Source organism: Camelina sativa, chromosome 5 (assembly GCF_030686135.1).
Source record: "Camelina sativa cultivar CO46 ecotype springtype chromosome 5, ASM3068613v1".
In the NCBI taxonomy this organism is placed as follows: Eukaryota; Viridiplantae; Streptophyta; class Magnoliopsida; order Brassicales; family Brassicaceae; genus Camelina; species Camelina sativa.
In genome coordinates, this window is record NC_141884.1 from 35,265,995 (window position 1) to 35,291,690 (window position 25,696).

The following is a 25,696-nucleotide window of genomic DNA, read 5'->3' on the forward strand; positions in this document are numbered from 1 at the left end:
GGTTGTCGTCAAAAAAGTTATGGTTTCAACTTTCAAATACATTTGCCACGAAGAATATTGTACATTTTATATAGATGACACGTGCGGTGCAAGCCATGGTGATTACCCCCCTCCTCATCAAGTTGACGGAAGGAGAATGCATGGATTGTAAGACTTAACTGCTTAGGTGATTTTACACCTAGAGCTAGGATTGTGTTGACCAGTGGCGGATCCAGGATTAAAAATTAGGGGGGTCAACATTTCCTTAAGAATCCTTTTAAAGTTCAACACATCCAAACTATTAGAGCAGTGAACACAACAATTAATGAGCTGATCCTTCCCTAAGTAGTATAAATGTAAATCGTTAAGTAGAAATAGAGTGTAATATATGCATAGAGAGTTTTATTTCAATCTTCTTCTTTTCTCAAGGTTCACACTTTTTATTCTTAACACACAATACACAGATAGAGGCACCAAGCCTTGCAAGCAAAACGAAAGAAGTTACACTCAAAACACGGAGAGATAACAACTGAAGAAAACCACACTCTGAATTACATAAGAACACATTTCGGTTTTTCGATCACGATAAGTACTGGATTTACGCTTTAATCAGAGATGCGGTTAGGTTTTTGCCGAAAACTGTGTAAACTGATTTCCATCCTTCCTGAGTAGGGTGAAGTCCATCCCAGAAGAAAGTAGATGTAGGATCATCGCATAAGGTATAATTCTTCACACCTTTCTCGTCCACAACACCACAAACGCCTCCGCAACACTCTTTTAGAGGAGTTTCAAACCTCGTAATCCCTACATTTCCATAAACCAATCACACAAAAGCCTTAAAAGGTTTTATGTATAATGATGTTGTTGGTGTAAGCTTGCAGTAGCTTGGAGATCAAGCTGAGTATATTTAGGAGGATCTAAATATACATATCAAATGTTAGTTTTACTTTTCTTTAGGAGTCATCTAAAGTTAATTTTCCTAAAGTGTTTTGGAAATATAGTTTATATATAAGGAGGTGCTAAGGTGTAGCACAACTTATGAGATTGAGAGCTTTAGTTTTAAGAAGTTTTCTAAAGCAATAAACGAGAGTTATTCGTTAATCTTTGTGTTTGATTCAATATTTGGTATCAGAGCATTATTGAATCTCTACACAACTCGTATTCTTTCTCTTCCGTTTGTGACAAAGCAACAAAATCGGGTCAAGAAAGATGGGAGACATTGTTGCTACGACGTCCGTGCCTAAGGAGACTGGTACTTCGCCCCTCCAATGTCCGATGCTCACCACCACTAACTACACGGTGTGGGTCATGAAGATGACGGTCATGCTCAAGGTGAACAGAGTATGGGAGACTATCGAAACAGGGGAAGCCGCAGCTGATAAGATTGATTTGGCTAAAGCTCTGTTGTTTCAATCTATTCCGGAGACGCTGACCTTACAAGTTGGTAATCTCGCTACTCCTAAGGAACTTTGGGATGCAATCAAGTCACGCTACGTCGGAGCTGAGAGAGTTAAGGAGGAAAGACTGCAAACTCTGATGTCGGACTTTGAGAGATTGAAGATGAAATCTACAGATACAATTGATGACTTTGTGGGAAAGTTATCAGAACTTGCGTCAAAATCTGGTGCTTTGGGTGTGACCATAGAAGAACCGAAGCTAGTCAAAAAAATTCTTGAACAGCTTGCCGAGGAAGAAATATATTCATATTATTGCAGCCTTGGAGCAAGTCCTCGATCTTAACAAGACAAGTTTTGTGGACATCATTGGTCGACTAAAGACATACGAAGAGAGGATTCGTGATGAGGAGGATCAAGAGGATGATCAAACAAAGCTTATGTATGCTAACTACCAAGAGGGTTATGACCAAGGACGTGGAAGGGGTACAAGAGGTGGACGATTCTCAGGACGAGGAAGAGGACGAGGTCGTAATAACTATCAGAACAGAGACAAATCCTCAATTGTTTGCTACCGGTGTGACAAGAATGGTCACTATGCTTCTAACTGTCCGGGCAGGCTACTTAAGCTTCAAGAGATTCAAGACGGAGCTGAATCTGATACTCAAGATGCGGAGGAGTTGCTAATGCATGAGGTGGTGTTTCTCAATGAGAAGAAGGTCCAGCCACACATTTATGAAACAAAATCGGAGGGAGCTAATGTGTGGTATCTCGACAACGGAGCCAGTAACCATATGACTGGAAACCGAAACTACTTCACCAAACTTGATGAAATAGTCACAGGGAAAGTAAGGTTCGGTGACGACTCACGAGTTGACATCAAAGGGAGAGGTTCTATTCTCTTTATCACCAAATCTGGTGATAAAAAAATTCTGGCTCAAGTCTACTGGATACCGGATCTTAAGAGTAATATCCTCAGTCTTGGACAAGGTACGGAGACAGGATGTGAAGTTCGAATGAAAGAGGATTATCTCACGCTGCATGATCGTGATGGAAGGCTCTTAGTTAAAGCAAACAGATCGCAGAACAGACTCTACAAGGTTCGTATGGAAGCTGATAGCAAGTGCTTGCAAGTCAGAGAAGCTGATATTTCTACTAGGTGGCATGAAAGACTGGGCCATATCAATCTCAAAACTTTGGAATCGATGGTGAAAAAGGAGTTAGTCGTTGGAATGCCAAACATGAGTTTTGTTAAGGAGACATGTGCATCATGCTTACTTGGGAAGCAAACGAGAAAGATATTCCCAAAGGCAACCACTTTCAGAGCTGACAAACCACTTGATTTGATCCATGGAGATCTCTGTGGCCCTATCACACCTGCAATAGCTGCACAAAATAAGTATATATTTGTGCTTATCGACGATCACTCTCGATACATGTGGTCTATGCTTCTGAAGGATAAAAGTGATGCGTACAATGCTTTTAAAAGATTCAAAGCTCTCGCTGAACAAGAGATTGGAACAAGAATTAAGGTGTTTCGAACAGATAGGGGGGGGTGAGTTTGTGTCCTCTGAGTTTATGCAGTTTTGTGAAGAGTCTGGGATTCAACGTCACTTGACCGCTCCTTACTCGCCACAATAGAACGGTGTAGTAGAAAGAAGAAACAGAACCCTGCTTGAGATGACAAGAAGCATCTTAAAACACATGGATGTTCCTAATTATCTTTGGGGAGAGGCAGTGAGACACTCCACTTATTTGATTAACAGGGTTGCTACAAGATCTTTGAATGATAAGACACCATACGAGATGTTTAAGGGTAAGAAACCAAACTTGGAACATTTGAGGGTCTTTGGATGTATCGGCTATGCTAGGGTGGAATCGCAGCATCTCAAGAAGTTGGATGATAGGTCTCGAGCATTGGTGCATCTTGGAACAGAACCAGGAAGTAAAGCTTATCGATTGTTGAACCCATCAACACGGAGAATAACAGTAAGCAGAGATGTAATCTTTGACGAAGTGAAAAAATGGAGCTGGAGAGATTCACGTGATGAAACAGAGGTACCAGGATCTTTTGTTGTAAGTTTTGGAGATTTTGGGAATAATGGTCTGAAGGAAGTCGTACCAGAATGCGAACAAGATCATGATCATGATTCTGCAGTCGAACAAGATCACGACTCTGCAGGCGAAGATGAGATTTTTAAAGAAATTCCTCAAGAGCAAGAGTCGGAACAAGATCAACTTGTGTTAAGAAGATCGACAAGACCAAGTGTAAAGCCAAGCTATCTTAATGACTATGTGCTCTTAGCAGAAGAAGGAGAGCGTCTTCTGTTATCTTTGAATGACGAACCAAGGTTCTATGAAGAAGCAAAAGAACTTGAAGTATGGAGAGAAGCTTGTATTGAGGAACTAAGCTCGATTGAAAGGAACAAAACATGGAATTTGGTGGAGTTACCAAACGGTGCCAAGCCAATTGGACTGAAATGGGTGTTTAAGATCAAACGCAATTCAGATGGCAGCATTAATAAGTATAAAGCAAGGTTAGTTGCAAAAGGATATGTGCAAAAACATGGAATCGATTTCGACGAAGTCTTTGCTCCGGTAGCACGTATCGAGACAATTCGTTTCATCATTGCCTTGGCTGCTTCTAGAGGATGGGAGGTGCACCATCTAGATGTAAAAACGGCTTTCTTACATGGGGAACTTAGAGAAGAAGTTTTTGTTTCTCAGCCGGAAGGTTTCACGAAGGAAGGAAGTGAAGGAATGGTGTATAAGCTCAGCAAAGCACTTTATGGACTGCGTCAAGCTCCAAGGGCTTGGAATCACAAGCTTAATCAGATTCTAAAGGAATTAAACTTTGTGAGATGTGCCAAGGAACCTTCTCTCTATCGAAGACAAGAAAAGGAGCATGTGTTGATTGTTGCGGTTTATGTAGATGATCTTCTCGTCACCGGTAGCAGCTTGAATCTGGTTCATGAGTTCAAACAGGGAATGTCGTCCAAATTTGAGATGAGTGACCTTGGGAGATTGACATACTATCTTGGTATTGAAGTCTTACAAGAGAACAGTGGAATCACGTTGAAACAAAGCAGATATGTAGAAAGAATTCTCGAAGAGACTGGTATGAGTGAGTGCAATGCTGTGTAGGTTCCGATGGATTCAGGCTTGAAACTCTCCAAAGGTTTGGGTGATCAGTCCATTGACGAAAGTGAATATAGAAGAAATATTGGTTGTCTCCGATACTTGCTTCATACCCGACCTGATCTCTCTTTTGCTGTTGGAATCTTGAGTTGTTATATGCATAATCCAAAACAATGTCATGGTGTGGTTTTGAAACATGTGTTGAGATACTTACAAGGGACTTCAGGTTACGGTCTTACGTTTAAAAGAGGAAGCAGCTCCGGTTTAGTTGGTTATTGTGATAGTAGTCACAATATAGATGAAGATGATGGCAAGAGCACAAGTGGTCACATTTTCTACCTCAATGATTGCCCGATTACTTGGTGTTCACAGAAACAGGAGACTGTGGCTTTGTCTTCTTGTGAGGCAGAATTTATGGCAGCCACCGAAGCAGCTAAGCAGGCTATTTGGTTACAAGAGTTACTCACTGAAGTTACAGGTGAAGATCTTAGGAGAGTAACGGTTCGTATAGACAACAAGTCTGCTATAGCACTGACCAAAAATCCTGTCTTCCATGGCCGCAGCAAGCACATTCATAGGAAGTATCATTTCATTTGTGAATGTGTTGAAAATGAGCAGGTAGAGGTCGAGCATGTTCCTGGCATCAAGCAGAAAGCTGATATTCTTACAAAGGCACTTGGGAGAATCAAGTTCAAGGAAATGAGAGGCCTTATTGGAGTTCAAGATGTGAGCAAACATGTCTTCAAGCTTAAGGGGGACAATGTTGGTGTAAGCTTGCAGTAGCTTGGAGATCAAGCTGAGTATATTTAGGAGGATCTAAATATACATATCAAATGTTAGTTTTACTTTTCTTTAGGAATCATCTAAAGTTAATTTTCCTATAAGGAGGTGCTAAGGTGTAGCACAACTTATGAGATTGAGAGCTTTAGTTTTAAGAAGTTTTCTAAAGCAATAAACGAGAGTTATTCGTTAATCTTTGTGTTTGATTCAATAGATGTTTGTTTTAGTACTCTTCTTACCTGGAATCTCTCCTTTGTTCTTCAAGACGGTCAAGAAGGCGTTGTAGTAATCAATAACCATGAAAGTTGAATGCTCGGTCTCCTTGTTGAGCTTGGCCACTACTGTCTGCAATAAGTTGTTGTGAATGATCACCGCCAAGTTTACAAATTTTTTGCAATCAGCGAACGATGAGCCTTTCGAGACAACGGGAAGGCACCCGAGAGGATGCAATAATGATATTGCTATCTTTTTTACTCCTAATGCATGGATTCGCCTCAAATTCACCTCGGTTTGATTGATGACTTGCTTCATGTATGCTACAAAGCCCTGTAATAAATGATCAAGTAAACTCTCTTTCTCATATATATTCATATAAAGCATTGGCCTGATTGGAAAAGTAGTCTAAGACTAAGAGCTAACTAAATGTTGAAACCTGATTTCTAGAACTATGCAATTTAGTCATAAAATGTTTAAGACCGAATACACACTTTCTCCATTTCCTAAAATCTATGTTTTTTGCTTTAAAGTTTTGTTTTATATAGATAATTAATTTTTAAAAAAAATCTGTTGAGGCAAAATTATTTAATATCTCAGTATATAAAATTATGATAGCTAATGATCATATTTATATGATTATGATTAGAAGTTATGATTTTGAACTTTACTATAATATTAAATTATATTTTTGCTTAACAAAAAGAAGTGTATATATATATATAAAGAAAAACTTACAGGTTTTGTGCCATTTCCGGCAATGTAAGTTATGTAGTCGTTACCAGCAACACTAACAAGAGCTAGGGAAGAAGAAAGGTCGGATGGGGAGTAGACATTGCCGATGAGTTTTTCAAAAAGACTGATCTGATAGGTCATGTTGAGATTTGAATTTATAGTCTCGAAGACTCCGGTTCCGCCATATGCAAAATTCATTCCGTACTCTAACCGTTCATGTCCCGCATAATCTTTCCAGAGGTAAGGAATGGGGGATTTTAACCCCAACAGTTTGGCTGCACCCAATTAACCACCATCCACCAACACATTTATATTTATAAAAATGTGTTTCGAAACAATAAGCAGTGTCAACAAGCAGACCATTTATATTTGTAGTGAAGGAAAAAAATTTCAAACTAAGTAAAATTCATTTTAACATGCAAGTATGTACATATGTATCTGCGATTTGAAGTTGGGTTGGCTATTACATAAGATATACATAGATGTTTAACGCAGATAGAATATATTAGATTCATTAAATTAATATGACAATATAACAATCTTGCGACGACTAACTTAATTTCGCAACTTCAATTTTATATTTCAAATGTATAAATGATGATCTTTCACAATGTATCCCTCACTAAGAGGTTGAAGTGGATTCCTCACTAAAATATTTAGTCTCCATCAAGTTTAAGGTGAACTCATTCATAATGTTTTAGAGACGGCCGAAGAGGTACCTAGATAATCGGTGGAGACACGGCCGTCTGAGAAACGGCCGGAGGGTTTACGGGGGAATGTGATGCCATAAGGGACTTCCCATGAGGGAGCTTCATGCATCTTAATGTTCCCGGTATCGACGTAAGAATCTCCAAACACGAACAGCTTCGTTGGACCTTGCAACTGCTGATGATGAGGATGCTTCTTTGAACTCTCAACTCCACTGATGTTTCCTGCCAAGAACAAATTGTAACTTCTAAACTATGCATGTGGATTTTAGGGAATCCATACTAATTAATGAAAGTTACAAGATAACTGTGAATTACCAAAGAGGAGATAAGAGAACAAGACCGGTAATAGTGAGACGAAGAGTTTTAGCATGGAATCCATTTTAGAACACGTTTTTTTGTTTTTTTCGTTTTTTAAAGAGAGAATATGTTGAGGAGATGAGTATAAGAATGGAACTTAGAGAACTGAGAGTGTGCACTTATTTATAATGGGATTTTAACGAAATTAACTCTCAAGTTTTGGCTGAATTATTTTAAAACAATATAAAAGTTTAAAAATCGCTGTTGTAGTTTAAATTTTATCATTCGTTCTTGTGCTTATATTTTATTTCAGATGCATTTCATTCCTTATACATAAATTTCTTCATTTTCATTGCTTTACGCAACATATAGGATATAATATCTTAGAATTGAGTCAACGTTTTAGAGCATCTCCAATCCATCTCTATTTTCTTTTCTATAATAGAGGTGAGTTTTACTCCAAATCACCTCTATTCTCACCCTTAAAACAGAAATTGCTATATTTTCTTCTATGTATAGAGTAAAAAAATAGAGTTTTTCTATATATAGAGAAAAAATTAAGGATCTCTATTTTAGAGATGAGAATAGAGGTGAGTTGAAGTAAAACTCACCTCTATTATAGAGTTTCTCTATTATAGAGAAAAAAATAGAAAAAACTATTAGAGATGGTCTTAGATTCTCAATTGATTGCATCAAACTTCTAATATTTTCTTTAAACGAACACGGCATTCTCTCTGCCTAAGACATCTCCAGTGGTTTCTCTTATTTTTCTCTATAATAGATATAAGTTTTACTCCAACCCACTTTTATTATCATCTCTAAAATAGAGATTGCTATTTTTTCCTCTATAAATAAATAGAAGAACTCTAGTTTTTCCTCTATATATAGAAGAACTCTATTTTTTTCCTCTATAAGACCATCTCGAACACTCGAACTCGAATGAGAACAAGGAAGAGGCAAGAAGCTATCATCCACAACGAACAACAAAACATGAGAAGAACCAACTGCCAACTTAGAAGACTAACATATCTTCCAACAAAAAAGAGCCCAAGCTTAAAAAGGGGAAGAACCAAATGGGAATCAAAGGTGGGCGAGTAGACCAAGGGTGAGAGGAACGACAAAGGCTGGACGGGTAACACAATCACAGCCAAACAAACAAAAATGACGGCTTCAAACAATGAGATACACATGAGCAGTGTCAACACTAGGGAAGGATCAAACAAAGAAGGAACATTAGTCTTCGAGTCGCACCGTGGATCTACCAAATCTAGAGAATACTAACTTCTTCTTTGCAACCACAAAGCCCAAAAGAATTGACAGCTCCATCCGCCTCCAGAAAATCAAAACTCGAAACTCCAAGCAAACCAGAAGATTCCCCTATCGAAGGCCAAGTTTCTGCTTAAAAGAACCCTAACTTGAAACAAACTAAGCCGACTAGCAAATCTAGCAGATCAACAAAGAAGCCAGAACAAGAAATCTGCTTACCAAGCCAATAAGCCTAGTTCTTCACCAAACCAAACCTGATCTAACCGAGTCGGAGACAAGACACCAAAACTAAAGACAAACACTTTATCATGTATATTAATAAAATTTCATAAATAAATTAAAAATTCAACCTTTCAGTAATATTTGAAAGCTTGTCTAGATTTTTATTTTTATTAGTTTTCTTTGTAAATTTTTTTCCTCTAGTTAAGGCTACTAACATTAGAGTTTTTTTCTAAATAATGTTTGGTTGACAAAAAAATAAGTAACAAAAAAAATCCAAAATCCAGTAATGTTGGAAACAATAATAATAATAATAATAATAATCAAAAAATAATATATAAATAATAATAATAATAATAATAAATAATAAATAATAAATAATAAATAATAAATAATAAATAACAAATAATAATACTAAATAATAAATAATAAATAATAAATAATAAATAATAAATAATAAATAATAAATAATAAATAATAAATAATAAATAATAAATAATAAATAATAAATAATAAATAATAAATAATAAATAATAAATAATAAATAATAAATAATAAATAATAAATAATAAATAGTAAATAATAAATAATAAATAATAAATAATAAATAATAAATAATAAATAATAAATAATAAATAATAAATAATAAATAATAAATAATAAATAATAAATAATAAATAATAAATAATAAATAATAAATAATAAATAATAAATAATAAATAATAAATAATAAATAATAAATAATAAATAATAAATAATAAATAATAAATAATAAATAATAAACAATAAATAATAAACAATAAATAATAAACAATAAATAATAAATAATAAATAATAAATAATAAATAATAAATAATAAATAATAAATAATAAATAATAAATAATAAATAATAAATAATAAAGAAAATTATTATTAAACTAAAAAAAATCAAATTGATGAAAATAATGATGAAGTCTTTAAAATCCAAGACTAACATTTTTTTTATTTGATCATTTCAAAAAAGAAAAATTATGTGTTAATGAGTCTGTGACTTATAAACACTAGTTAAAATATCATTTATTCAATGCCAAAAACTTGGGCATAGATTTGATTTTATATTAGATTTGAAATTTTGTATTACTTAAAATTAGAGAGGCCGATATTCCTAGTCACACCATGTTTAAAAAAAATGATTTACAGTAAAAGAATATGTAAGCATATTTTATTTTCCATAAAGATTATTTTGATGTTTGACTTTAGAGTCTCATTTGTATGATTTTCAAATCCATTTTTGTTTGATTTTAAAATTTAAATTTTCTAAATTTATTAAACTCCATGAACTGATTAGTCGACAATCTAGGTGTTATAAATAAATCTATGGAGTATATAACTTAGCCTGAGAGACTCCTATATTTTGGAGACTAATTTCTAGTAAAAGAATAATTTCTAGTAAAAGAAAAAAAGTTAATAATTATATGATAAAAATAGTATTATTGGAGAAGATTAATATATAACTCTTCTTTTCTTGAGAAAGGGGTTACATACTTACATTGCATAAAGCATGAGAAAAAGAGTTGTAACAAGCTTTCTCAAAGCTAGAGTTTTTGGCTTTTAACCCATTAATCTAAATATTATACTAAAAGAAAATTATAATCTCAAACAATGCATTTATTAAGTGTGTGTTTTGGCAAGCCCTTTATTTGTGTTTGATTGTCTGCAGAGCCGGCCCAAAGGCCAAGCTCATGAAGCATGAGCTTATGGCCTTATTTTATGCTGTGTATTTTATATACAAATTTCGGCCATGTTTTCCAAAAAATGTATTTAGTCTAGTGGCATTTGTCTATGTTAAGGGGAATGAGTGCATGGGTTCGAATCTTACTAATAGCAAAACAGCCCTTTTATTTTAATTTGATTGTAGCCTTTATTAACTTAGAGACGGCTCTGATTGTCTGGTATTATTTGAACAAATATTTCTATTTATAATCCAAACATAGTTATTTAAGAGGCCTTTTTTAACATTGATCCCATTGGGTTCCCACTGCATCATCCCACTTAGGGTTTAGTTTTCTTTATTCAAGACAAAGTTAATTTGGTTCATCGGAAGAAATGATGTTGTTGGCGGAGACGTTTTTAAATCATCAAAGGAGATGGTGCTAATGGTGTTGAAGGTGACAGTGGTAATAAGTTAGCAGATCCAGAGCAACCATAACAGTAATAGGTGATGGTTGTGATCGGAGAAGCGAGGGTTGTTGATCGGAAGCATTTTGCAGAAAGCGTAAGAAAGCATGGGTATAATCTCCTATTTTGCTCTCCACGGTACAAATCTGTAAGCCTGGACAGAAATGCCTTTTTTAAAGTTTAAACCCATAAAATACCCATTTCAATAAATATTCCTATAAATCTATACTGTTAAAGCTGAAGTACTCACTAGACTCAAATTGGACCATGACTTTGTTGTGGTATGTTTTTCATTAAAAATGACCATTATACTCTTGGGTCGACAACTAAATTACCACCGGGTTGGGATGCGGATCCTCTTTTACCCGAAAACAGAAGAAAAAAAACTCGCGGATCTATTTGTACTTCAGGTTTATAATATTCGGATCCTGTTTTTGTTTTGGTTCAAGAATAGTTATTACCGTCACAAAACAGATGTATAATCCCTATAAATAAAGAAACTGATATCCGAGTATTTAATGGCTTCAGTAATACTCCCTCCGTTTCAAAATATAGGATGTTTTAAGTAAAACACGCAGATTAAGAAATTTTTACTTTTAACAAGTTCAACCAGTCAGAAACAATACTACATAATATAAAATATTAAACTAATCTAAAAGTTGCATAGAAACTTGAAAACATCCTATATTATGAACAAAATTTTTTTCTAAAACATTTTATATTTTGAAACGGAGGGAGTATCAAATATTAACTACTGCCATATTTAATCCTTATAATTATTATGAATATTAATAATGATAAGAAATTTTTAATACTTATGGATTGTGACTTTGTTACTTCCAAAATAATCAATAGATTAAATACGAAATTGTATATATATGTAAACTTATTTGATTTGCTTTTATATTGTGAGATATTTACGGAAACAACATATCAACTTAATACAATTAAATAAAAACAAATCATCATTTAGTTTAGATTTTTTAATATTTTCTTAACAAAATTATATTAATTAATTATGATTAGTATAGATGGAAAGAATAAAAAACGTAGAAATTATATATATGTAAAGTTGTCAACTAATTTACAGAAAATGTGTACTGTATATCCCACATTGACTAAATATTTTGGAATATGGTTCATACTCAATATAAATATATGACTAATATGTTTTGAATACAAATGAGCAGGAAACTTGATTTATCAGGTATCCAAATTTAACAGTTTAATTTGGTTCTATATTTGAGCATATTTAAACTTTTAAAAAGTAAACATATTATAAAATATTTACGTTTTTTAAACATTTTTAAGAGATTATAAATATTTAAATTTTTATATAATGTTTAAATTATTATAAATATTTGAACTCCGTCGAAAGTTTAAAATAGTATAATATATTTAAGTCTATAAAATATTTAAGTAATACTAATATTTTTACTCTTAAAAGTTTTAAAATATAAAAATAGTTTGAGTTAAACCCGTTAAAGCATGTATTTTTATCAAACTATAAATTAAATTGGTTTTTTACAATTTTGTTAATATTTGATATATCAAATATTAACTTCTAAATGATAACCTAAATATACCTAATCTCACTATAAATATAATAGTTTCCTAACCATTGAAATATCTCACACTAAAATTTAACAAGCAACTTCTCCTCTTTTGACGACAAACCAAAATAAAGAAAAACTCTTCCTCTTACAAAACTGCTATCCAATATTACGGTGTGTGACAACCCGTCCCGCGGACCCCACTAGCCCACTGCTAGCTGCCCCAACGGACCGTCCGTGGACCCCACTAGCCCACCGCTAGCCGGCCCAACAGACCCCAAGCTGGCCCTGCAGGGCATCGATCCTAACCCATCACTGTGGAAATCCACATCCACCAGTAGGTTATTGGTGCGCCAGGCGTTCCTCGAACCCTGGTCCCCATCCTTTAACAACCTTCCCACAGGACAAGTTGCCACCAATTGACAACCCGTCCCGCGGACCCCACTAGCCCACTGCTAGCCGCCCCAACGGACCATCCGTGGACCCCACTAGCCCACCGCTAGCCGGCCCAACAGACCCCAAGCTGGCCCTGCAGGGCATCGATCCTAACCCATCACTATGGAAATCCACATCCACCAGTAGGTTATTGGTGAGCCAGGCGTTCCTCGAACCCTGGTCCCCACCCTGCAGATCAATTAGTGGCAACTTGTCCTGTGGGAAGGTTGTTAAAGGGTGAGGACCAGGGTTCGAGGAACGCCTGGCGCACCAATAACCTACTGGTGGATGTGGATTTCCATAGTGATGGGTTAGGATTGATGCCCTGCAGGGCCAGCTTGGGGTCCGTTTGGGCGGCTAGCAGTGAGGCTAGCGGGCTAGCTGTGAGGCTAGTGGGGTCCATGGGATGGGTTGTCACACGGTGTGTCTATCCTCTTACAAAACTACTATCCGATATTGCGGAGTGTCTATTCTCTTATAAAACTACTATCCAATATTGCGGTGTGTCTGTTTCCATGAAAAACTACATTTTACAAACGACTTACTCTATTAGGATTTCCAATTTACTGTATAATCCTAAATATACAAATAAACATTATATAAACAAAGAAAATATGTCAAAATAAAAAACTATATTACAAAAATACAAATTACAAAAAAAAAGTAACTTAAAAAATATAAAATTTCATGCTGTAGCACGGAGTATCACATAGTTTAATGTATTTGTGTAAAAAATTAAATCTTTGTTGTCAATAATTATGTTTTGAAATAAAGGGAGAGTTTGAAAAATACTCATTTTCCAATACTACTTTCAAAAATGCTTTCTCTCTCCCTCTCTCAAACCTTATCAAAGATGTCCATACAAATATGAGATCTACACCAAAACGTGAAAAACATACACAAAATGACTTTTATATGTGTCTAATATCTTATAAATATTAGTTGCCGATCTAGAAAAATATTTTGTATGAGACACAATATATTTATCTTTATAAAGTTGTTTTAAATACATCATATCCATACATGATCTAATTATTATACGGATATGTAAATAATTTTATAATTAATTAAAGAAATAATAATAGTAAACTTATAATTGACATTTCATTAAATCATGCCTACTAAAAAAACAAAATTAGAAGAAATTGTACATAATTTAGTAAATTATTTATAGAATAAATATATAATGAAAGGAAAATACACCATGTAAAAGTGTATATAAACACAAATTATAAATTTAGTGTGGGGTAAATGCCCTACTCTATCTAAAGCCTACACCTGCCTCTGATAAACACCTTATAACCTTATAAATACTTTATAAAATCTTATAAAACTTTATAAAATATCTTATAAAACATTATGAAAACATTGCAAATTAGGTTGTTTGGCAAAAATTTATAAGAAAAATGTACTCATCTCTAACATGAAAGAAAATACTCCCTGTCTCTAATAGTTTGATGTTTAGTATTTTTTCACATATTTTAAGGCAGAAAAATTATAATTAATTTATTATTTACTTTTGTTTTAATTGTTTAAAATGGTACGTTTTCTTCATCCTCACCTCTCTTTTCTTTCCCACTTCTCCACTTTTTACTCAAGTAAAATCAATCTGTTAAAAACAAATAAAATTTCCTAAAACATCTAACTATGAGAGAAGAGACATAGGGAATACTAAACAAAACAGTAGTTACTACTTTCCCATCTTATTGTATGTCTTGCTTTATTGCCCTTTAAAATCATTTAACAAATCGCAACTACAACTAACAATTTTTTTTTTTTTGAAACTACAACTCATAATTTTTGGTGATTTGCTTTGCAGAAAGGGATAAACAAAATATCTCTTGGATTTTGGGATATGACAAAATCTAAAAATTATAAAGAGATCCTGGAATAAATCTTCCCATAGGCTTTAATGTAGCTCTGGTGGCCAAACGAAGTTGGAGACTACTGCAAAATCTATAATCTCTCCTAGCAAAAAGTATACAAAGCTAAATAAAACTTTATATTTGTTTATCCAAAACAAAAGCCTATAAAGCTAAAAATTATCCTAGCTAGACTTCTTTTATGGAATAAAAGTAGCAATGGACATTCCAACCATTTTTGGATAAGCATATTAATACAAAGTAATAATTTACTTTTCAAGGGACAAAATAGCTAAGTGGGAATGAAAAACAAATAAAAGTATAGAACGGATATGGACCATATGGTCATTGACAAACGACAACCAACTAATTCCTCAAGACTCACACAAAGATATGGAGCTACTAATATGGCTAATTTAAAAGTCCTGTGACATTTTCATACCAAGGAAAAATATCTGCAATTTCATCAAAATAAATAATATTATTAGGCCATAACGTAAACCTTTGATACAAAGGATTTGAAGACACAGTTAGGTTATCATTGTTTCAAAGCCATTCAACTTCTACATTACATACCATAATGTTTAGCAAGATTGTTTACAGTTTGGACACTAATATTTCTTGGTCGAGCATTCTTCATGATGTTCTCCGTGTTGCAACAAAGGAACTCAAGAGGAAGCTTGTAGTTTAAACAAATTGTCACCTCCTCTTGCAATGTCGAGTGCATAAAGGAAATAAGGGACTAAGGGAAATTGCACACTTATCCATCAACCGTCACCTAGCTCTTCTGTTTTCTCATGATACTCAATAATGTATGTTTCTTTTATTGTGCTTAACAAGCATTGTCTCTTTCTTTTCACTGGATGGACAAGTGTGCAATCTAATTGTGATTAATAAGGCTTTCGGTAGAATTCAATACATGGTCTGAGGCCCAAAACATGAACAAACTGCATAAACTTTGATGAGCAATTTATTTTCTTTATGTCTTTTTTTTTTTGTAAAATATATTTTCTTTGTTTCTTACAATGTTTATTCTATTTTGTCAACTTCAGTTAGAAACTTAAGACTTCAGCTTAGTAAAACCACAAAGAATAAACATTGTAAGAAACAAAGAAAATATATTTTACTTCAGCTTAGTTAATTTCAATAAAAAAAACAAATGTTAAAAACATTTAAAAATATAAATACGTTTAATTATGACAATATACTCCACAATTTGGCGAATTTGTCGGAGTCTCAACAGATTTCATGCCAAGAAAATGCGAAGGATAAACCAGCTCATATAATATGCCTATATGAGACCAACTCCATTTCATCTTCGTTTTGTGATTAAGCAATACATTACCGATATGGTTACACTCTTTTGTAACGATTGATTAACCGAAAGTAATTTTTGTTTACATCGTATAAATTGTTTACGAGTGATCAGTGAATAATATAATTTGGAACGTTGCATATACAAAATGGTGGAATCATCTTAGTTTATCTATTATTTTAAGTGATCTATCAATAATACATCTTTTACTTTTTTAATAGTGTAAATAGGAAACGAATTGGTTTAGATATTTGATGGAATAGAAAATTAGAAAACAAATTTAAAACGTGGTGTTTGGTCCCACAATCAAATCAAGTGTAGGCGTAAGCTATGACGAAATGAAAACTATTTTACACTATTTAACCATATGATATCTCAAGTCTTTTTCCGACATCATGGGCTCCTCAAGAATCAGGGGTCGTCGAATCGAATATGCTTTTGCCTTCCCCGAAAATGATAATTTATTTTTAATAGAGAAGACGTTTGTTGGAAGAACGAGAGGCGAGTGAGTCACGTGCCACTCTATCCTCCAATGTCGATTGGTCAGTGCTGTGGCTGCCTCAAATCCTTGTCCACTGTATCTTTCTCTATTTAGCTTCTAATGATGAACAAAAACCATATCGTGATTTTGGTCATGAATAGCCTTATGGATGTGAATGGTTGCAGCGGTTGGGGCGGACAAATTTTTTTGCAGACTAAACTGTTTTTTATTTATCATTCAGTAAATATAGTCCGCAGTGGTGCGGTCCAATTAAAACAGAGACAAGACCACTGCAAACCGCTTTTACATACAAATAGAGTTGGATCGCAACGGTCTGTAGTCTGCCCCAAAAATAGAGTGGTTCAGACCGCAGATGGATTTGGCCGCTCTGACCGCAGTTACCATTCAAACCCTATATTTCTCTTTTGAATTGAGTCTTCATTTTGGCTTGGTCGTTTTTGTATCATCGACTGAACTTACACCCGCCCACTCTTTAAATCAATGCATTTACATGTCACTATGAAACAAAATAACACTCCTAGGTTATAGGATAACATTGAAAATAATTATCTATATGTATCTAGTTAAATACCAAATACTCGAAATTCCAACTCAATTAGAGTTTTACATTTAATTAGCATCCAAGTAAGTTGGATTTGCATTTGACTAAAGTTAATACACAACGTAATGATTGGTAGTTAAAATAGCAAAAAGATATGGTTGGTATACCAATTCAAATTTAAGTGATATTGTGTTACCGATATTTATTTCCAGATTCTGTCAAACTATACATGCACTGAACTTCTTCTTTTCGCTGAGGATCTAAAAAGGAGGGTTACTTTCGTATGTGTGAAATGCAAATTCCAAATTAGTAAATTAATTCACGATGGTCCAATGATTGCTAATTTTGTCTTTAAACTTAAATAACTAGGGTGCCATTTTTTTTTTTGTTGACAAAAATAGAATAAAAACCATTTTCTTATCAATCCTAGAAATAAGTTTGAAATTTCGTCCAAATTCTTTTTCTGGTTGGTTAAGATCTAAACCGCTCAATTAGTCCAAAACCTAAACGGAAGGCAAAATTGAATATATAAAGAAAACGAATTTTAATTCAAACTTGTGATTCTGTTCAAATTGTAGATGTTTAAACGGCAAAAATATGTTTTTACAGACCTCAAAATTAGTAGAAATTTTTGTTAAGAATATACGTAGTCATTTTTCTATTACAAGTTTATATAAACTTTCATTTCGTAGTATACTTTTTTATGTTACATATGTTTAATAACATTAACAATCTTTTAACAAAAATAGTACTCCTACTAACAAATATGTAATGCAAATCACGCTACACATAAAAATAGTTTTGGCGGGTTATAGAAGGCTCTATACATGAAATGAATACATCTAATCATCATCCTCTCTCTGTCGCGTAGTTGAAGGAGCTCTCCTCTGATTGCCCTTAAATATCTCTCTCTCTCTCGTCTTCTTCTACTTTCTCCTCCTATTATTTTTTTTTTCTTTCTTTCTTTCATTGCCTTTTGTTACGGACCATGAACACTTCATCATCGTTCAAGGTCTTTGCTTCTCCTCCTTTGATATTTTCCTCCAGACCACCAAAAAATGCTTCCCAGAACCCAAGATTCTCTTCCAAAGTCCCAAGATCCTGTCCTAAAACCATTAGATGCATGCGCGATTCTCTTAATCTCCGTTCGAGTCCGAACGCACCAAGCGCTCTTTCTTTCGCAACGGTTGAAGCTCCCTTGGGGACAAAAACCTCGGACAAGCTTCGCATCCTCGTATCAGAGTTCCGGTCCTTAACCGAACCGATCGACCGAGTGAAACGTCTCTTGAACTACGCGGCGGATCTAGCCCCACTAGATGACACGGCTCGCGTCTCGGCTAACCGAGTTCCGGGTTGTACGACTCAGGTTTGGTTAGATATAAAGATGGATGAGTTTGGGAGGATGAGGTTTAAAGCAGACAGTGATTCGGAGATCTCGAAAGGGTTTTGTTCTTGTCTGATCTGGATCCTCGATGGTGCCAAACCAGAGGAAGTGATGGGCGTGAGAAGCGAGGACTTGTCGGAGATGAACGTCGGGGTTCACGGAAAGGAACAGTCAAGGGTCAACACGTGGCAAAACGTGTTGATGACTATGCAGAAACGGACCATGACTCTAGTTGCTGCTGACGTGGCGCACCGAGGAGGAGAGAGACCACCGCATCATCATAAGCATGATCTCTTATTTAAATACGTTAATGGAAGTTACATGGAATCGTCAACGGTTCATGATTACTCCATTTCGTTGCTCCCCTTGTACTATGATTTCACCATATGAATGTGTATGGTGTTCATTTGAATTTTGTAAAAGCCCTATGGAAACATAAATCAAAGTTTGTGTTCTGTCTATCTTTGCAAAATCAAAGTTTGAGGATAAAGACCCTTAGGTTAGCAACAAATATTATGGCTAACACAAGTCTCATTATGTAAGAAGAATTTTAGTCGTTGGCGGCTAACCAGAATCGTCCGTATTGGTAATAAAGTCAACAACACCAACCCTGCATCGGATTTCTAAATCGTCCATGATATTTGGTACTCAATTTTTCTTACATTTAAGTATCACTTTCTGATACCATCTTGAGCTGAGTTTTGAATACAATGACGACAATGATCGAGGGACCAGAGATGGGCCTCACGATCGATATAGTTAGAGACACAATCACGAGTCAAATTTTCTCGTAGAGTATCATTATACCTTGATTTTCCTGATTTAAACATTTTAATTAACTTTTAAGGCTCTTGGGTCCTTGGGCTTGTGCTAACAATACTTTAAAGTTAGCAAACAAAACTTTGTAGAAAAGGTTAAAATAATGTAATGCTTTTAATATTTGTTTTTCTTTTTTTTTTTTTCTTTTTGAAACTATATAACCGCTTTTTGCAAGAAAAATAATTAGCCATTAAGTTAAAGGGCTTTTTGTAACGAAACATATATCTTGTAAATACAATTTTCGTGAAAAAATATTTTTAAGGTTTATCACTTTATGTATCAAATGACATTTTCACTCTAATATTACTATATACATATCTGGATAATTTTCAAGTTTTAAGTATTAAAAGTAATTTCAATAAATATGTCTCATCCATTTTGTTTCACACACTAAATGGAATAAAATATATCTAGAAATTATATATATATATATATATATAGGTTTTTAGGTAGAATATCATATCAATATGATGTTGCCAAAAAAGAAAAAAAAATCATATCAGTATGGATGACAAACATCTTTAGATCCATGAAAACTCAAAAAATAGTTATTTTACTTAGCAAAATAATATTTGACTAAACACATAATTTCAGTAAATTAGAAAAACTAGATTGGCAGATTAATGTATAGTCTCGACAACTTCTTTTCTGGTATCTTCATTGACGTTTAAACAAGGTTTTTCCCAAATTGTACATTATATTTTAAGTTCAATACTAAGTTTATAACTTATATAACACCAAGTCATATATACATATGCTATGATAATGTATATTTTTCTTTTTTTGTCAACATAATGTATATTTATTTTTCAAAATACTTATTATGCGTTATATATATATATATATATATATATATATATATATATATATATATATATATCATTGCTCATATAAACCACACTTGCACTAATTGGGCACATGTGGATGTAGTGTAAAGGTTTAAAAAGCGACTTCATCTCTCCAAACAATATAATTCTAAGTCTAATAACAGTAAATGAATATTTGAACTATTTGGGATATTATTTTTATTTTGCTTTTCCGATTTGAATGTTTAAAACTGAGATTTCTTTGATTTTACTTGTTATATATGATTTGATAATATATATGTTTTAGATAAAATAGATTAAACCAATATGAAAGAAAAATAAATTTAGATCCATGAAACCTCAAAATGAGTTATTTTATCAAACAACATATATATTTTTAATAATATTTGACTAGATGCATAATTTCAGTGAACTAAAAAGTTGGATTGACAAATTAATGTATAACGCCTTAGAAGATAATTTTTTCACTGTCTTTGTTGACGCTTAAACATATTTCTTTACTAACTAAATAATAGAACATTATTATCTTTTATAATATCATATATCATAACATAATGAAATGCATTATATTTTAAGTTCGAATATAAAGTTGCAACTTATATAACATCAAATCATATATTGTGATAATATGTCTTATTTTTGTGCAAATGACTTATTATGCGTAACATACATTATATAGACATATATATTCCCGTATTGAACTCTAATTAAGTTTGTGTCTCGAATCTGTGGATCTACTGGAGTTGAAAAAATTTGAGGGAAAAATGGAATACCTGCTGCCTTTTATAATAGAGATTTTAGTTTGGGCTTTCTTGGATTTGTTCCCCAATAATTTTTTTTTGCTATGCGCCACTCCACCAACAACGAGAAGGGTGAGAAAGGTAAGTAAATTAAGTTTTCCAAACTGCTCAAAATAATGCTAGCTTGGCTGTAAATTTCATAATTTTGGTATATCAAGTGCATTATTTGGAATATCACCTAATTGTTTTTAAAAAACTATAAGATCTATAAACATAATTTTTTTTTCTAAACACATAATATTGTCATATTCATTGTATATAGTTAATCATTTAAGGTACTACAATGTTTTAACTAAACATATATACACATTCTATTAAATTACATATTACCCACATATGTGGCAAAATTTAACGAATATATGTGTTTTTATTTATAAATTGTTTAAATATATACATCAAATCTAATAGAAAACGTAGATACTAAAAATTTATGTAAGTACGAATGTATTGTTCGATTATATTTTAATAATATTTGACTAAATGCATAATTTACGTGAACTAAAAAGTCGAATTGACAGATTAATGTATAACGCCTAGGCATATCCTATTTTCCGGTTGTCGTTGTTGACGCTAAGCATGTTTCTTTACTAAATAATAAAACATTCTTATTTTTATAAAGTCGTGATGATTATATATTAAGTTCAAATCTAAAGTTGCAATTTATATAATATGAAGTCATACATTGTGATAATATGTATCATTTTTTACAAATATCTTATAATTAAATTTTATGAATTTTATTACAACAAGTGCATTATATGGAATGTCATCTAATTGTTTTAGTCATATTCATTGTATATAGTAAACCATTTAAGGTAATACAATACACATATTAGTAAATTACAACTCATCCATATAAAGCAAAAAAACAGCTAATATATTGTTTTTGTTTTTTTGTTAATATTTCATTAATTACTTAGAGATATACAATGAACCAAATAAAGAACATAAATCCTAAAAAATTTATGTAAGGAAGACTGAATTCTTCGGTTACATTTTACCGTTTCCTTTTCTCTCTCCAAAGTTTTCTCCGATTTAAACGTTTGAAAAAATCTGAACTTTTCTTCAATTTTGACTGAGCCCAAAAAAACCCTAAAGAAGAGAGCATCATCTATAAAACTTTTACCCAATTGACTTTTCTTTCCGCTCACACAGTTATCGTAGCCGTTGCTCTGTGACAACGATATGAGTACTACTACTTCACTCGCCTCTGGTGAAAAAAAGACGAACCTTTCTTCTCCCATGGCTGCTAATGCATCATCACCCTTGAGTTCTTCTTCCCCTTTGTTGATGATCCCAAAGGTCTTGCCTTTGACTATGAGGAGAAAGAGACCTACCCAGTTAAATATCCCTGAAATTAAACCGGCTCGAACTGAGACCTCCATTTTCAGAGACTTTGCTCACCAAAACGACGCCGTATCCCTCGGTGGTAACGGTTTTGGCCTTGTCTCCAGGAAGGGAAAGAAGAAGTTTATGGAAGATACTCACAGAGTTGTTCCTTGTTTGCTTGGTAACTCCAAAAAGGTATCTTTCCTTCCTTCTCTTGATTGGATATGATTAGGTTTGAAATCTTTGAGTGTGTTTGATGGATTGATTTTGAAGGGTTTCTTTGGAGTTTATGATGGTCATGGAGGTGGGAAAGCTGCTGAATTTGTGGCTGAGAATTTGCACAAACATGTTCTTGAGATGATGAAGAACTGCAAGGAGAAGGATGAGAAAGTTGAAGCCTTTAAAGCTGCTTACTTGAAGACTGATCGTGATTTCTTAGAACAGGTAACAAAAAAGAAGGATCTTTGAATTTATTTGCCTTCTTCAATCAATCTACTTGTGTAACTCACTGGTAGCAATTACACAGGGTGTTGTGAGTGGTGCTTGCTGTGTTACTGCTTTGGTACAAGATCAGGAGATGATTGTCTCCAATTTGGGAGATTGCAGAGCTGTTTTGTGCAGGGCAGGTGTTGCTGAGGCTCTTACTGCTGATCACAAAGCTGGAAGGGATGATGAAAAGGAAAGAATTGAGAGTGAGGTAAGGCTGTGAAAAAGTTGGTAACTTTTGCTGATTGTGTGTTTGAGACTTGAAAGAGTAGTTTTTGATACTTCTCCTGGAATTTTTGATATGTAGGGAGGTTATGTTGATCTTCATCGAGGGGCTTGGAGAGTTAATGGGACACTCGCTGTTTCCAGAAGCATTGGAGATGCAAACTTGAAGAAGTGGGTGGTTGCTGAACCTGAAACAAGAATACTTAAATTGGAACAAGAAATGGAGTTTCTTGTCTTAGCTTCTGATGGACTTTGGGATGTGGTCACTAACCAAGAGGCGGTTGACACCGTGCTGCGTGTTTTAGCTCAGAGGAAGACGCCTACAGAAAGTGAGGCGGAGAACTTGGGAGGGCAGGGCTTTGTCAATGTGAGCCCATCTTCGAAACTCCGTCGTGTTTCGCTGCTCGATTCACCACCAGCTCAATCTCCATTATGTGCAATGTCCCCAAGTAGCTACAACAACTCAGAGAACGAAGCACCCTTACCCCACTGCGAAAACGGGAGTCCACTTTCAAAGTTAAGGAGGACCACACCGGTGAGGCGAATGAAGATGGACTCCGAGTCTTCTTGGGCCAAGGCTGCTTGCAAAGAACTCACTAACCTGGCTGTGAATAAAGGTAACATGGATGATATCACAGTGGTGATCATAGATCTCGATCACTACAAATGCTGAAGACTCTTAACCAACTTACTCTTTACATGCATATATGCTTGTTGAGTTGTCTCTATAGTATCATATCCCTTGGCAACTTTTAATGGTTATGTAGATTCTTGTTGATAAAATGATGAACCTATCTCACCAAAAAAATCTTATTGCTTACTTAATAAGTTCATATCATTGACAACCAAATCGTTTTCTTATATTTGTTTCCTTTCTAATGGATTAAAACAAACTCATAAGAGGAGAAGAAATGCTTGTTTCTTCTTGATGTCACTGCCTGTGGCAAGCCATGCTCAACCCGGGCGCTATCTTATCGAAGATAAACTTGTTAGCAGCTTGTGTGAAGTGTACACCATCCCACACAACAGCCTTACCAGGCTCATCACACGGCTTTCCAATGTATATCTCTTTACCTTTGACAGTCTTCTTCATCCCACATCCAATGCCCTTGTTGTAGTTATACTTCCCTCCATGTCCACAACATGAAATCAACGATCTCTTGAACCCATGACCCTGAGCGTGAAGAAACAACTCATGCTTGACAGAGTAGACATCTACATAACTGATGGCGGCTTCAGCTAACGAAGCTCTTAGCTCGATCACTGCTTGTTTCAAAGCGTGATTGAACTGTTGAGCTAAGTGGTTCAAAGATGAGACACATCCGTGTGCATCAAAGCCTGATGCTTTAATCGGAAACCGTTCAATCACATACGCTAAACAACCAATAGGTCCTGTGTTGTGAATCCAGAAGTATCTCCCTCCTTGTCCATAAATATTCTATCACCAAAATCAAAACAAAAGCACATTTTTATATTATCCTTTAAGCAAAAACAGAGAACAAAAGCAGAGAGACCAAACCTTGATAGCATTCTTGAACTGACTAATGACCTCAGGAACTTCGGTTTCAACTTGTTCCACGGTTTTATTAGCGAAGTAACCTGCAGTAAGATCGTTCTGTCCCATGTCAAACGTGTACAAAGCCTGTGAGAAGCTGTCTGCGTCAGGCAACATGGTCTTGTAAACCCCTCCACGACTACGAACAGTTTGAGATCTGTTGTGAAAATTGTAGAACTGAACAAACTGAACATCGAGTGAGAAAGGGCTGAATCCACTTTGACGTAGAGTAGAGTTAAGAGCTCTAATGGGAGACCCCGCAGTCGCGAAGTTAGCTCCGTGGCTGAAGTTTGAACCAACCGAGTCTAGAAACGCGCTTAGATATGGCAATCCAAGACTCTCCGCTACGTTTTCAAGAAACAAAGCCATATCAGTAAAACGCAAAACGCTATAGTCAATAGATAGAAAAAGAGTTTGGTTTTACCTATGAAATCAATGACGAGGCGACCGTCACAGTATCTTCCGGCGGGTGAGCCAAAGAAGGAAGAGCCATGAGGAGGACCAGCTTGGCCAAAAGCGGCAGAGAGACCACCGGTGTCGGAGTTAGAGTCACCAAAGTTAAAGATTGCTGGAAAATGACATTGTTGCGCATGCTTTGATGTTGATAGTGATAGGAATGAGGAAAGCAAAGAGAGAGTAAACAAAGAAGATATGATTGGATTCATTGCTGGAAAATGACATTGTTGCGCATGTTTTTTTTTTTTTTCATTCAAAAAAAAAAGCAGAGGACGAAGAGATCTAACTCAATCACGGGACTATAGTTGTATTCCTAAAGATAAAAATAAAAATAATATATAGGGTTTATATTGGAGATGCAAACAAACAAACAAAAAAAGTAAGAAATGTATAGGAGAAAGAAGAGAAACGTTACCCCTAGGGTTGTAAATTGGTCTGTCCATAACCAAATGGACATGTCCATTTGGACACATACTGGTCATTTATGTGTCAAGACCCAAATACACCCACACCCAAATATGTCCAAACCAAATAGGACCATGACCAATTGGTCTGTCCATTGGTTGCAGATTGAAGCAAAATTCATAATTTCATAAACTCATAATTATAAAGCTAAAGGTTTATAAACTCATAATTATAAAGCTAAAGATTTATAAATTCATAATACACTCATAATACACTCATAATACACTTATAATACTCATAAATACACGAAGAA

At 34.3% G+C, this 25,696-nt stretch overlaps 4 protein-coding genes across 5 annotated transcripts; 2 read left to right on the forward strand and 2 right to left on the reverse strand.

Annotated features, from left to right (window-relative positions):
• Positions 1–398: 398 nt before the first annotated feature.
• Positions 399–7,399, reverse strand: LOC104787800 (GDSL esterase/lipase At5g03610-like). 2 transcript variants are annotated; one of them, XM_010513442.2, is made up of 5 exons: positions 7,265–7,399; positions 6,959–7,171; positions 6,243–6,514; positions 5,531–5,837; positions 399–783 (listed from the first exon to the last, which is right to left on the reverse strand). In XM_010513442.2, the coding sequence occupies exons 1-5, from the start codon at positions 7,326–7,328 to the stop codon at positions 578–580; spliced, it is 1,062 nt and encodes a 353-aa protein (XP_010511744.2). In that variant the 5' UTR covers positions 7,329–7,399; the 3' UTR covers positions 399–577. The 2 variants fall into 2 exon arrangements, with proteins under 2 accessions (XP_010511744.2, XP_087307235.1); XM_087451109.1 differs by having other exon boundaries at positions 578–783; positions 6,959–7,156; positions 7,265–7,328.
• Positions 7,400–17,753: 10,354 nt separating this feature from the next.
• Positions 17,754–18,940, forward strand: SUFE2 (sulfur E2). Its single transcript, XM_010513443.3, has one exon. The coding sequence runs from the start codon at positions 18,086–18,088 to the stop codon at positions 18,869–18,871; it is 786 nt and encodes a 261-aa protein (XP_010511745.1). The 5' UTR covers positions 17,754–18,085; the 3' UTR covers positions 18,872–18,940.
• A 2,966-nt stretch (positions 18,941–21,906) lies between these two features.
• On the forward strand, positions 21,907–23,750 carry LOC104787802 (putative protein phosphatase 2C 14). The gene is made up of 4 exons (XM_010513444.3): positions 21,907–22,451; positions 22,530–22,700; positions 22,783–22,953; positions 23,050–23,750. The coding sequence occupies exons 1-4, from the start codon at positions 22,113–22,115 to the stop codon at positions 23,638–23,640; spliced, it is 1,272 nt and encodes a 423-aa protein (XP_010511746.1). The 5' UTR covers positions 21,907–22,112; the 3' UTR covers positions 23,641–23,750.
• A 13-nt stretch (positions 23,751–23,763) lies between these two features.
• On the reverse strand, positions 23,764–25,421 carry FXG1 (alpha-fucosidase 1). Its single transcript, XM_010513445.3, has 3 exons — positions 24,947–25,421; positions 24,487–24,866; positions 23,764–24,405 (listed from the first exon to the last, which is right to left on the reverse strand). The coding sequence occupies exons 1-3, from the start codon at positions 25,185–25,187 to the stop codon at positions 23,899–23,901; spliced, it is 1,128 nt and encodes a 375-aa protein (XP_010511747.2). The 5' UTR covers positions 25,188–25,421; the 3' UTR covers positions 23,764–23,898.
• Positions 25,422–25,696: the final 275 nt, after the last annotated feature.